Genomic DNA, 13,672 nt, shown 5'->3' with positions numbered 1-13,672 from the left:
TGCTGATTTTCGTGCCCACGGTGTCCTCACAGGCATGGTGACACCAGCTGGCATTGCTCCGTCACCACCACCCCCTGCTCCGCGGCCCCCTCCCCTGCATGAGGAGCAGGTCCTGTGGGGTGTGTGGGGTGGCTGCCGTGCCGCTGTCGGCAGTGCCACGCACTGCTCTGGGCTCAGCTTCGCCAGTTGGTGCTGGTGGCCCAGGGAGCTGCACTGGGCTGTGCCCAGGTCTCTGAGGGGAATGGGTCCCTGCAGGGTGGCCTTGGGGTCACCCCCAACCCATGCCCCAGCTGAAGAGGGCATCCAGCCCTTGTGAAGGGCAGGGTTCGGCAGGAAGGGAATGGTGACAGGGACGTTGGAGGGAAAGCGCTGGGGGCGGGAGGGGATGGTGGCTGCAACCTCCCTCCTTCTGCCATCCCTATAAATAGGAGGGAGCAGGAGCAGGATTGCACCTGCGGGACTCCAGCTCTGCAGGAGAGGCAGGCAGGGAGGGACGCACGGAGCCGCTCCTCGCCGCTCTCGCCTCCCTTTGAGCTTCCCAGTGCTCTGCCTGGGTGGAGGCCTGAGGCATGGGGATCAGGGGATGGACATTTTCCACCTTCGTGGGATGCTGCGTATGGATTCTACATGGTACGTCCTATATTTTTCTGCTAGCACAGGTGCTACCTGAGCCCTTGAAGGGCACAGCAGGTATGCTTGTGAGATGCTTTTCCCTCCTGGCTGCACTGGAAACTCCTCTTTTGACCAGCCCTTTCAATACACTGCAGCCAAAAAACCAGAAAAGTGTTTTACAGGGCAGGCATCACCCTGGTTGCAGACGTGGACCTGTGGGAGAGGTGAGAGCCCAGCCCGGGAGCCTGCGTGCAGCCATGTATCCCTCCAGCAAGGGAGTCAAGGGAAGCCAGCCAGCAGAGCGGGGCTCCAGCGATGCTCCCATCCCTCCCCATGTCCCGGGGAAGAGCAAACACCAGTGCTTCATGCTGGGGCCCCTCTTGCACAAGCTTCCCATGAATGGGCGGCGTGGGGTAGATGGTGTTTCCTGCTCTGCATGGAAGAATTCAGATAAAACATGGATTTACTGGGGTGGATTGTGCCAAACTAACCTAGGGGGATTTGAATGATGCGATTTGTTTTCACTGAGATGAGGAGGGAAGCAGCTGAGCTCCTCTGGCTGAGGGAGAGGGTTGCAAAGAGCTTATTTCAGCTGGGGAAGATGGGGAGGAAGCAGACTGCTGGGAGGGGGAATGGGGGGGGCTGGAGGAGGATGGACCCCTCCAGGACTGGTCTGACATAGGAGATAATGTTCATTAATGACTCTGGCACAAGCTATCCGCAAGCTAATGAGCTGAGCCAGCGGTGAAGTTGGAGGTATCTCCGCTGCAGGGGGATCTGTCTGCCTGGCAGGGGGAACCTGATGAACCGGAGCACTGGGCCGGGGAACAGGCTCCGGCTGTCAGGCTGTGGCAAAACCCTGCTGGGTCTCACCCTCAGGGTGCCCTTCATCTCCCCTAATTGCAGCCGCCTAAAGCCAAGCGTCAGCAGATCCACCTGGCTCCTCCTGGAGCCAAAGGCGGCAGCTTGGTCTCCCCAGAGCCCGCATCCCTGTCCTAAAAATAAACCTGGGTGAAACGTCACCCAAGGGTGCTGGTGGGTGCTGGGAGAAACACCTGAGATGCGGCGGGGGGGGGGTGTATCCATTCTCTTTCAGCAAAGCTCCTGGATGTGGGGCAGGATTTTGGCAGCAGGAGGAGGGAGCTGTAAGCAGGGCTTGGTCCTGGGAGCTGCTGAATATTCCCTCCATGGGCAGCGAACCCATGGTGCCTGCACCCAGCTGGGGGCAAGCTGGATGGGGGCAGGAGCAGGCAGCTCCCCAGGAGAGGTTCATCAAACCTGCTTTAGCTGCAGCGAGTCAGAAGCCATTTGCAGTCAGGGAATGTTTCACTAAACCCCGAATGTCCTATCTGCAAAAGGGCTTTGGGTAAAGTGTATTTAAATGTCTCTCAGACACCCCAAAAGTAAAAAAACTTGAGAGTCCCCTGGGCTCCGCAGAAGGGACTGCGCTCAGGGCTGTCCCTGCAGTGAGGCAGAGGGCTGAGGGCTGTCCTCGAGTGGCAGAGCTCCACAGACACCCCTGGGGCTATGAACTAGACTTACCGGGCCCCAGCTCTTCCCAGTGGCCAGGCGGTACAATCCCCAGTGTAACTGGGCTGGGTTGCAGCGGCTGCCTTTGCCTCTGTGCTTGCACCAGCATCTCTCCCTGAGCTGTGATGAGTTGTGTCCTGTCTCAGCCAGCAGCTGCTGGCGCTAGGGATGCAAAGGTGCTGTGCAGTGCTGTGCCTAAGGCCACGGGATGAGGTAATAGGGTTTAAAGGGTGAGAGCTTCCTGATGCTCAGCTGGAAGAGATGTGGAGCTGAGCCTGGCAGGCTTCTGGCTCCAGCAGCTGGTATAATGCTCCACTTTGTGCTTCTCTGCAGGGCTTGGGGCTGCTGCTGCTGTCCCTGTCACTACCGAGGGGCCATTTGCTGTGGGGACAGCTTCTCCCATCGTGGCGGAGACTGAAGGGCCCTATACCCTGGTGATGGGCACTGCAGAGACGAGTACCGCAGTGGCCAATGCTGAGATAGCCAAGAGCATCCTCACAGGAAGCCCATCGAGCTCGTCCCTCCCTCCTGGGGCTGAGCCAGCTGCTTTGGTGACAGTGGCGAGCAAATACAGCTCTACAGTACCAACTTTGACAAACGTGACCAAGCCTCTTAACACGTCTCAGGATATCGAGAGAGGTTTGGCTGCTCCCACTACAGCCACGACCGCTGCCGCCATGTCTGCACAGCACCCTGCTGTCACCCCAGAAGCAGAGCCTGATGTAACAGGGGCCACTCCTGACGCACCCCTGGGGACCACCCCTCTCTTTGCAGACGTGAAGGAGGATATCCTTGCAGCTGTGACCAGAGAAGGAGCAGATCTAGACCCCACCGCTGGTGTCGTGTCCCTCCCCACCACTCCTCCACTGGCAGCAGCCTGGGAGGCACAGCCAACCGCTGGCAGCCCCGTGGGTGCTGGTGTCACCGCGTTGCTGGGCCAAGGGCTGACCACAGCCACGGGAGCAGTTGAGGAAGGCATAACCCTGCCCGTGGATATCCAAAGCGAAGCCAGTGCCAACTCCTCAAGCCTCAGCCCTGGTGCTGGGGGGCTGCTCACGACCCAGCAGGATGGGGCAGTGAGCGGGGCCGTGGGCATCACCCCAGAGCCAGCGGGAGAAACAGCCCTGGCTGCTGAGGAACGTCCCTCAGCTTCAGTGCCTGGAGATGCAGGAGATGCAGTAAATGGTGCATTCAGCACAGCCAGCTCATCCCGCCTGCCTCCGGAGAGTGTGACGGTGTCAGGAACATTGGGAAACCCAGGGGACCCCTCCCTCCTCCCCGACCAGGCAGTGCTGATCCCAACTGCTTCACTGGTACTGGCCGGTGGTGGGGATGGGGATGGGCAGGGAGCTCCTGGCACATTATCGGACACTCCTGATTCAGCCCTGTTGCTTGCAGCCAGTGGTGTACCTGCAGTGACAGGGGACACAGCCACCTCACTGCTGACCCCAAGGGTTTCCATTGATGCAGAGAGTGACATGAATCCCCCAGCCCTGGCCACTGTGCTGCCCACAGCGGACGTGAGGGCTGTGGGTCTGGCTGAGCCATCCCTGCGGCCTGCCCCATGGCAGAGCCCCACTGGAGAACAGCCACCACTGCTTGCTGCTGCCCTGCCATCCCCCACGGACACCTCCAGCGTTTCTGGGGCTGCTTACCTATCCCCAGGGGCTTCTTACCCACCCCCAGGCACTGGGGCTGGCACCCTGCCTGCAGCTGTTGATGGAGCAGAGATACCAGTGAGCCCTGACCTTGGTGCCGCCCCAGAAGCACCCATGTCTCCATCCCTTGGAGAGTTGACACCATGGGGGATGTCAGCTGGTGATTCCCAGGGAGCCAATGGACCCAGCACTGGCTTGAATTCAGCTTTGGATGGCCTCAACCCAGCGTCTTTTGTATCTGATGGACTGGCATGGCGCACCACTGGGGTCCCACCTCAGGTGGCTGAGGGTGCAGGGGACACAGGACAGGCAGGAGGTCCAGAGGATGGCAATCCCTATGCAGATACCCAAAGTGACACGAGTTCTTCAGCTTTCAGCACTCAGCAGGACCTTGCTAACACTGGAGAGCTGCCGGCAGGAGGAACAGGGGGTCTGGCAAATGCTGAACTGTCCCCTCCATCAGTTCTTGGGGATGAAGCAGGAGCAGCCCCAGCACTGGGACAAGTGTCCCCGCCTGGTCCCGCACCTCCTGGCAGTGCTGGGCTGGAGCCTGAATTCTTGGGGGCTGAAGGGCCAGGGGACCTGCCTGGCAAATCCCCCAGCACTCCTGGGGCTGCTTACCCACCCCTGGGGGCTGCAACCGGCCCCGTGTCTGGAGCAGAGACACCAGTGAGCCCCAACCTCAGTGCTGCCCAGGGAGCACCCGTGTCTCTGTCCCTCGGGGGATCACAGCCATGGGGGGCAGCAGTTGGTGTTCCCCAGGGAGCAGGTCTCCCTGGAGCCGATGGACCGGGCACTGGCTTGACTTCTGCATGGGATGTCCTCAGCTCAGCACCTTATGGACCAGCAGGACCCCCATCACCTGCCCTTGGGGACCAGCTTGGCACAAACCTGGAACTGCCGGCAGCGGAGGGACATGAAGCTGGCAGAACAGAGCCGGTGCTGGGAGGAGCAGGCAGTGGGACTGGGTTTGAGCCATCCCTGATCTCTGCTGCAGGCAGTGGGACAGCAGCTGGGATGGATCAACTGCCTGGAGCAGGTTCCTCATCTGATCCTTCCTCTCCCAGTGGTGTGGTTGCAGCATCCTCCATTTCAAGGGGTGATGAAGCAGGACCCATCCCAGCTGTAGCCTCTGGCCCTCACAGTCTGTCTCCGGCCTCTCCGGACAGTGAAACTGGCCCAGAGCTCATTCCAGTGCAGGGGACTGGGAGCACGGGGAATGCAGCGCAGGCAGGAAACCCAGAGAGTGAAAGTCCCTACATGGAGATGAGTCCTTCAGCCTTCAGCACTCAGCAGGACCCTGCTAACACTGGAGAGCTGCCGGCAGGAGGAACAGGGGGTCTGGCAAATGCTGAACTGTCCCCTCCATCAGTTCTTGGGGATGAAGCAGGAGCAGCCCCAGCACTGGGACAAGTGTCCCCGCCTGGTCCCGCACCTCCTGGCAGTGCTGGGCTGGAGCCTGAATTCTTGGGGGCTGAAGGGCCAGGGGACCTGCCTGGCAAATCCCCCAGCACTCCTGGGGCTGCTTACCCACCCCTGGGGGCTGCAACCGGCCCCGTGTCTGGAGCAGAGACACCAGTGAGCCCCAACCTCAGTGCTGCCCAGGGAGCACCCGTGTCTCTGTCCCTCGGGGGATCACAGCCATGGGGGGCAGCAGTTGGTGTTCCCCAGGGAGCAGGTCTCCCTGGAGCCGATGGACCGGGCACTGGCTTGACTTCTGCATGGGATGTCCTCAGCTCAGCACCTTATGGACCAGCAGGACCCCCATCACCTGCCCTTGGGGACCAGCTTGGCACAAACCTGGAACTGCCGGCAGCGGAGGGACATGAAGCTGGCAGAACAGAGCCGGTGCTGGGAGGAGCAGGCAGCGGGACTGGGTTTGAGCCATCCCTGATCTCTGCTGCAGGCAGTGGGACAGCAGCTGGGATGGATCAACTGCCTGGAGCAGGTTCCTCATCTGGTCCTTCCTCTTCCAGTGGTGTGGTTGCAGCATCCTCCATTTCGGATCCAGCCAACCCAAGTGCCCTTGGAGAAGTGGGTGGTGCTCCTGGAACTCTGCAGCCTTCCCTGGGTGCTGGGTCTGGGGTCCTTCCTGCTGCAGGAGAAGGGGCAGGTGAAGTGGCTGGTGACAGAGGGTCCCCAGGGCAGTCCCAGGCCTCTGCTGGAGGAGAACCAACCGGTTCAGGAGACCCTGACAGAGAAATGGGAGCCGTGCTGCAGTTTGCATCTTCTTCCCCATCTACAGAGGGGTCTTCATCACCTGGGATGGTTGGTGAGGCTGCCAATGGAGCAAGCCTTCCTGGAGCTGGTGGAGCTGGCGGTGGCTTGAGCACAGGCTTGGAGGCTGCTGGCCCTGAGGAACCCCCTGTGTCTGCCCCCGGCATCCAGACTGGTGCCAATCCTGGACTTACTGATGCAAAACTGAGCCAAGTCAATGTGGGGGGGCTGCCTAGAGAAGCCTCTGTGAACGGGGGACCTTCCCCTGGTGTGAGCCTGGGAGCGGGCACAGGAGCCATCATACAGATTGCGTCGGGAGCACTGGCCCCATCTGCCCTCACCTCCTCCCGGGAGATGCAGCCCCTTGTCCCGGTGGCTCCAGATGGCAGTGGTGTCTCCGATGGCACAGCTGCCTCGCTGGCTGCTTCTCTGCTTCCTCCTGGGCATGGGCTGAGCTCAGGGCTGGCACCCAATGGGGACCCCCTCTCTGCCCCCAGCACCCAGGGCGGGAGCAGAGCCCTGGCGCCAGGGGCACCGGGTGGGCTGGCAGGAGATGCTGGAGGCACTCAGACATGGTCTCTTGAAGACGAGGTGGCCTCAGGAATGCCAGTGCCTTTGCGAGAAGCATCCCTCCGTGTCCCCACATCCCCCAACGCTGCCCTGGCTCTACCTTCTGCTCCACAGAGAGAAAACGCTGCAGAGGGGGTGTCTGCCAGCCCCGGGCTTTCCGCTCCGCTTTTGACACGTGAGTCAGTAGCGGGGTCCTCTGCAGGGGGAAGGGGAGAGCTGGGTGCTGCTCTGTTGGGGGGGGCTGCTCTGCTCCTGCCTCCCCACCAACTGGGGAGTCCCGGGGACCCCTCCAGGGATGCTGACAGCCTCGTGCGTGGGGAAGCGAGTGCTGTCATCCCTGGAGCAATGGCAGGGCGAGGGGACATGGCTCAGCTCCTTCCCAGCACAGCTGGAGCTTGGGCAGCTGTGGAGACCCCCACTCGCTTCCCACCACAGGGGAGCCCAGGGGTCTCTGGCCTTCCTCCCACTGGGATCTCTGCTGGCAGCCCTGGATCAAAGACCCCAGGGCCAGGACCTGCCAGCGGCTCGTCACCCACTGCCCTGCAGCCATTCTTGGGCAGCAAGGTGACCAGCAGCCTGGCAACTGGAGCCCCTGCTTCCAGTGAGTCGAGCCTCCCCACAGTCTTCCCAGGCCAGGGAGGAGCTTGGGGGGGGACCCCAGCCACCACCCGCCCAGTCGTGTCCTGCAGCCCGGCTGCTGCCAGCCTGGCCCCGCCAGCCCCCCTCCCTGGGGTCAGGGAGGTGCTCCCCAAGCCAGGAGCAGCCACTGTCACCTCCCGCACATCGTCCCTTGTGTTTCCAGCTCTGCCAGGAAGGCCGGTGGCCGCCCCGACCACACTGCCCAGCCCCACAGGTACGTGATGCTCACTGGGCAGCCGGGGTGGCAGGAGCACCTCTGGCCTCCTGAAGGACTGTCCTGGGGGACGTTCGGTGCCCAGAGACCGAGGGGGCTATGTGGAACCAGGACCCCCAGGGGAGATGCGCCATGAACAGCTGCTGCACAAGAGCTTGCATTTTTGGCAGGCTGAGCCTGCCTTCCAGTATGGTCCTGTCAGCTGGAAAAACCATCCCCTCCAAATGCTTTGTTTTATTTAACGGATATGGATACGGAGCTGGAGGCTGTAAACATCCCTGGGAAGAGCTGTGGGTGTTTAATTCCCTGCCATCCCCCTACTACAGTCCCATACAGGGGTTTTCCCCTCCTGATGGCGGTCCTTCAGCATGGTGCCCCGGCGTGCCTGGAGCAGGAGGGGACAGTGGCCACAAAGGCCGTCACGGAGGGTTTGGGGCAGCTGTGTAGGTGTAAGGCAACAAAAGGGGTGGGAAAGGGGTGGGAGCAAGCTCCTGCAGGAGAAGGTGGCATGCAGGGTATCGCAGGGGGCTATTGGCAGTGTTCCATCCTCCTGCTCCCCAGGCTGTGTCCATTTGGAAGAAAAATCATTTCAGCCCTTTGAGGTTTTGGCACAAATCAAAGGCTTTGCTGTAAGTGTGTTTAATTTCTTTTGTTTTGTTTTTCTTTTTCAGTTGCAGCTGTGCCCCTCTATGGGTACGGAGCACGGGAAAATGATCGGGAATACGTGGAAAGGAGGGTGGATTTTAATTCTCCACTTTTCAAGCCAGAGACTGGATTCCCGTTTGGGAAAACCCTGCGTGACTCTCTCTACGTGAGTCTACCTTGGCTTGACTCGCTGCTGGGCAAGATTCCATCCCCCAAAAACCTGGGGAAAGCACCAGGGGCCAGGTGCCTAGGATGGGACCCTTGCAGGGGCGAATCAATTGGGATGCTGCTGGGGTCTGTTTGCAGCAGGAGGTGACTTTGTGGCCATTTCAGCGGTGGCCAGTGGTGGCCTTCTTTGGATGTTGCTCAAAGTGGGCTTGGGAATGGGAGGGCTGCCACTCCCGTGTTGGGAGATCCCACCGGTCTTGTCCTCACCTGATGGAGGGATCCCTCTGTTCAGTTTACAGACAACGGACAAATAATTTTCCCGGCCTCAGACAACAGCATCTTCACATACCCCAACCCTCCTCCCAGGGGCTTCAATGGCCACGAGGACGTTCCCATGATTGCTGTGTTTTGGGACAACGCCGACTTCTCCAGAGGTGTCGGCACCACCTTTTACCAGGTAGGTGAAGCCACTCAGGTGCATGGTTGCATGAAACACCTTTTGGTGATAAATTCATCGCATATTCTGTGGATGGCCCTTGAGATGTGTCATTGATGGAGTCCATGAGCGGTGGTTCCCTTTTCTGGGCCAAAACTAAGAGCTGTTGATCCTCTGTGTGTCACCTCTTGAGCCATCCATGTCTCATCTAGACCCTTAGTCACAGTGCTCCATGCATGGCCCAGTCTAGATTGGTCTTTGCCCTACTGGGAACTAACACAGACGTGGGTGTACCCAACCCACAGGAGTTCCCCACCCTTAACACGGCCAAGCCTCCGTTCGTCCGTGACGTGGAAGCGAAGGTTCGGCGGTACCTGAGGTCATCCTACTCTGCTGCCTGGACCCTGAAGATCACCTGGGAGAAGGCACCTGCCTATGCAGCACGGACCGACACCCGGAGGGTAAGGGGCTGATGGAGCTCAAGGGCTTGTTGAGTTGTCAAAAGAACCCCAATCCCCATGGACGATCACCTTGTCTGTGCCTGAAAATAAGAACCAGTTTTGTGAAAAAGGTCAGTCTTAAGGACTTTTGCCAAAAAGAACTGGGCTGTGCCAATGTTTTGGTGGTTTTCAGGTTTTTGGGGGGACATCTTTAGCCGAACTCTCCTTGCTCTGTAAAATCTTTCTCTTTAATGTGGTGGGAGTTTATTGTGCACCAGAAACACTGTTCTTCAGAAGCATAAAATTGGGTGAATTTGAGGCTTCTCATGGAACAGCACCAAAGTAAAACCATCACATTTTCCATGCAAAATGTGAAGCAGCCCAGGCTGCATTTGCTTTGCACATCAGGACCTCAGCCCCGCTGTCTCCCAGTGAGCACTTGACCCACACCCCTAATTTTAAACCCAGCAGCTTTCCTCATTTTCTTACCTGTCCACAACGCTTCTCCCCAGACGATCACATACCAGGCTGTCCTGACCACCGATGGTTTCAGGTCCTACGTCCTGATGCTGTACCAGGAGGGAGGCATGCGCTGGGATTACACCAGGCTCGCTGCCACCAACGTGCTCATCGGCTACACCAGGTACAGCAGGCTCGGCACCCAGCCCCAGCCTCCTCCGAGCACCGGGGTGCTTCCCACCCCCAGCTCCAGCTGGTTTAATCCTTCCCCTGTGTTCCACCAAATGCCCTGCAAGGATGAAGGCAGCCCAGATGGGGTCTGCACAACCATATAGCTTAACATATGGGGGTGTCAAAACCAAATTTACCCTGTTAGTGGCTGGATCAAGCTGCAGCTTGCCAAGCTGCTGGGCTGTGTTTGCTGTAAGATCCACACATCCCTCTGGGGTCCTGGGCCTGCAGCATCCTGGTGGTTTGGGTGGAAGGAGTGGGGAATAGGGGATGTTTGCCGAACTTTGTGCCGGTCAAGGGAAGGGATTTCCGCCACTTGGCTGGAGCAGTTGCTTCCTGCCTCCTCGCATCACGTCTCGCCCCGTGCATGCTGTCCCCGGGGTTTGCTCATTAGCTGCTTGCTGCAGCTGGGTAAGGAAAAGGTGGCCGGGACAGGAAGCGCGGGCGGCACAAACATGTGTGTGTGTGTGCTTGCCTGTGCACGACCTCTTGTGGGTTTCTGCTCCATATCGCCCTGCAAGATGCTGGAAAACATGGAAGCTGCTCGCAGGGGTCTTGAGATGTCAACAGGTTCAGTCCATGATGCAGGAGTGTTTGCAGCGCCCAAAACTAACCTCATCCTGTAGAGAGGAGGCAGAAGGCTGGGGGAGCTGGTGGCTTTGCCCTTCTGTCCCCAGAGCTGCGATTTGGGTGCTCTGGGGTCCTGCCAGCTCAGGATCAGGACAGCTGAAGGGCAGGCTGGGGCTGGGGCTGGGATAACCCCTCCTGGGAAAAGCAACCCTTGATTTTTCCCCTTTCCTCTGCACTCAGTGGGGATGGCTTTTACCACAACGATGACCTGACTCAGAGACCTCCAGCTGCTAAATATCGCCCTGACCAGTTCAAGGGCTACAACACAGGTAGTGCTGCATGGCCGGGGCGGTTTCACGCAGCCCCCCAGATATGGGGGTGGGGGGGGTCGGGGGGTGTGGGGAAGGCTGCATGGGGAGAGGGATGTTCCCAGGGGATGAAGTCCACCCTGCCACTGTGGCAAGGCTCTCACTGAGTCCACCAAGGCCAGGCTTTCACCCCAAGCACATAAAATGCTTCCCTTGAGTACCAGCTATGCCCTGAGGCTGAAATGTCCTTGCTGTGTCCGTGGATCCTTTCTGTTGCAATGGCTCTGTCCCAAGGCTTTCTTCTTTGGCAAGAGCCTCTCCCCCTGGTTCCCTGCTGTTGGGTGGCTGTTAAGCCTGGGGTGCCACAGCTGGAGGTCAGCGTGGGTTTAGCTTCCAGCATCAGCATCACTCCACTCTCGCCTACAGCCGAAACTGCCCCTGTGGTCCCCTTGGCTGGAGGTGACAATTCATGGTTTCTCTCCCCACTCAGACCTCCGTGGGCTGTCGATTTACAAGCTGGAGAGCCGCGTGCGCATCAACTACCGGCTGAAGTGCCTGGCATGGACGAGGTGGCAGCAGGAGCCGCGGACATGGAGCCAGGGCCTGCCCACCTGCCCCTGCTCCCTGCAGCAAGGGCAGCAGGACTCGCGCTTCAAAAGCAGCCGGGGAGGCAAGTGGACATGCTGCTTCCCCACCCTACTTGTCCCTGAGCTGTTCCTCCCCATCTTCCCTGCAAGGGTGGCTGGGGTCCCTCCTGGCAGGGTGGGCAGGAAAATGGTATGTGTGTGTGGGTGTGTGTGCTGCCCTTCCCTGTAAGAGAAGGGAAAATGGGGAGGAGTGAGGGCTGACCAGTCCCTGTCTAGTTAAACTGGATGGAACTGGTATAAGGTGCATGGGGACAGCGGTGATGGACCCTCCCCAGCACCAGGGTCTCACCTTGAGGGACTACTTGGATGGTCTCCATCAGTCTCTCCAAAGACCCTGTAGCACCATGGGGGATGTGGTGGGAGTGATGGATAACAAGGAGCCAACCCCAGCTCCACTCATTGCCCTGGGGCAGGGATGCTGGCTGGGAACAGCTGCACCAGGACAGGGATGCTGGCTGGCAGGGAGCTGTGCCGAGGCTCACTGCTGCCCCATTGCAGGCTGGTGGGCTGCCCGTGTCTCCATGCTGCACTCTGCCTCCCCCAACAAGCACGGTGCCGGTGTCCGCTGCCTGTACAACAGCCAGAGCCAGCTCATCGAGGGTCGGCAGGAGAGGTACTGGAGGTCCTCCAGGCAGGCGTCACCCTACCGTGGTAAGCACAGCCAGCCCTGGCATCCCCCAAAAGAGGCTGCCATCACTGTAGCCTGTAAATCATTTTAATCTCCGTGCCAACCTGTTTCCTGACACGCTGTTGCCCTTGGAGGGAGCGTGGACCTGCCAAAAGCCAAGGCAAGCACCCTGCCTGCCTGGAGCCAGCCCATCTTCCTCTCCTCTTCCCTTCAGCCCCTTACTCTCCTTTTTGCCTCCAGACCAGGAGCTGAAGTTGTATGACTGGTGCTGTAACCAGGCGGGCAGCACCCATGTCTGCGCCCGCTACAGCGAGAAGAGACCAAAGATCAGCTGTGATGGATACCAGTCACCCGGCACGGGTGAGTTTGCAGCCTGTGTGTGCCAGGGCAATGCCATCTTGGTGCCCAGGGCTAGGGGGAACGTCCTGGCCACATTGTGGTTAAGGCAGCAAAAGCCCTGGGCAGATGAGAGATGGGTTTTGGGGTGCACACGTGTGGGTTGTCTGTGCCCTGGGCTGTGCATGGTTGGGGGGGGTGGGCGGATCTCCCTTACCACACAACCACTGGCATAATCTGGGGGTGACAGCACTGGGACAGAAGGAGGACCACAGCTAACGTGGTTGTTGGTGTAAGCTGATGCGGGACTTTCTTGCAACCCCCAGCAGGTTCCTCGGAGGAGGCAGACAGTGACTCAGAGGAGCAGAGAGGTGAGTGGGCTCAGGGGTCTCCTCTCCACAGGCTGCATCCCTCTGTCTCCATCCCTCCTGCACAGAAACTCCGCCGCGGCTCCCGGCTCCCCCCCAGGCCTCCAGGAAGGAGGTGGCCAGGCAATCCTTGTTTCTTCTTCTTTGCAGATGGAGAGGACAAGTAACTGGGGGGTTGCACACCTGCAACACGATCTGGGCCATGGTTGATCCTCTGAGTCCTTTGCTCCTGCTCATTCTGTGTCCTCCTGTTCCCCCCAGCACCCCTCACCCCTGCCTGCCGTGCAGGGCAGTTCACTTGGGTGGTGCCTGCAGTTGCCTTCGCTGACACAAATTCATTTTTCTAACCCAGACTTATCCCAAGATGTCAGTTGTTTTAGTCACCCTTCCCCAGCTGCAGCTGAGCGAGTGCCCACGGGCACCTCCTTGCTGGTGGGGAGGTGGGCAGGTACCCCTCACTGCATCCACCACCCCCATCCTCCCTGCACCCATCTATGCCCCCACGCTGGCAGCTGAAGTTGGACCCACAGCACCCGGGTAATGGGTTTTGCACCTCACGTGGGTCGACTGCAGCCAAGCCCCCGAGGGCTGCAGTGCGCCAGGCTCACCCCATGGGCTGGTCCTGTCTTGTCCCCCACTTCTGTCCCTCAGCCATCCCTGCCCCAGCAGTCCCCAGGCCCTGTGCCCAGGAGAAGAGGCAATTCTCTGGATCAAGCAGGAATCAGCTCAACACCTCTGCTGGGTGTGCGAGGGCAAAATGCAACCCCGTGATCAGAAATGTTGGGAGAAAAATAACTTTTTTGTGCGTAAGAGAGCATCTGCCTTTCTTTAAAAAAAAAAAAAAAAATCCTTGTTAAATCTTGTTTGTTCAATAAAGCCTCCAAGGGGTCTGAGCATCACTGATCCTGCAGCAACCACGTCCTCTGCTGAACCGGGGATGGGAAGGGGTGGTGGGGGCAGGCTGGGGACAGCGGCATTGCAGGATGCTGCTGCCCT

General features: G+C 59.4%; 1 protein-coding gene across 4 annotated transcripts; it reads left to right on the top strand.

Annotated features, from left to right (window-relative positions):
• The first annotated feature begins 372 nt into the window (after positions 1-372).
• LOC142602934 (uncharacterized) lies at positions 373-13,590 on the top strand. Of its 4 annotated transcripts, none has more exons than XM_075761297.1 (12): positions 373-630; positions 2,476-6,762; positions 8,112-8,251; positions 8,546-8,710; positions 8,995-9,150; positions 9,642-9,772; positions 10,630-10,718; positions 11,188-11,367; positions 11,843-11,995; positions 12,213-12,332; positions 12,635-12,679; positions 12,827-13,590. In XM_075761297.1, the coding sequence occupies exons 1-12, from the start codon at positions 570-572 to the stop codon at positions 12,841-12,843; spliced, it is 5,544 nt and encodes a 1,847-aa protein (XP_075617412.1). In that variant the 5' UTR covers positions 373-569; the 3' UTR covers positions 12,844-13,590. The 4 variants fall into 4 exon arrangements, with proteins under 4 accessions (XP_075617412.1, XP_075617411.1, XP_075617409.1 ...); XM_075761296.1 differs by having other exon boundaries at positions 442-630; positions 2,476-7,440; positions 12,638-12,679; XM_075761294.1 differs by having other exon boundaries at positions 442-630; positions 2,476-7,440.
• The last annotated feature ends 82 nt before the right edge of the window (positions 13,591-13,672 follow it).

Source organism: Balearica regulorum, chromosome 9 (assembly GCF_011004875.1).
Source record: "Balearica regulorum gibbericeps isolate bBalReg1 chromosome 9, bBalReg1.pri, whole genome shotgun sequence".
NCBI classification, from domain to species: domain Eukaryota; kingdom Metazoa; phylum Chordata; class Aves; order Gruiformes; family Gruidae; genus Balearica; species Balearica regulorum.
The sequence above is the reverse complement of the archived record's forward strand: the minus strand, read 5'-3'. Positions and strand labels throughout refer to the sequence as shown.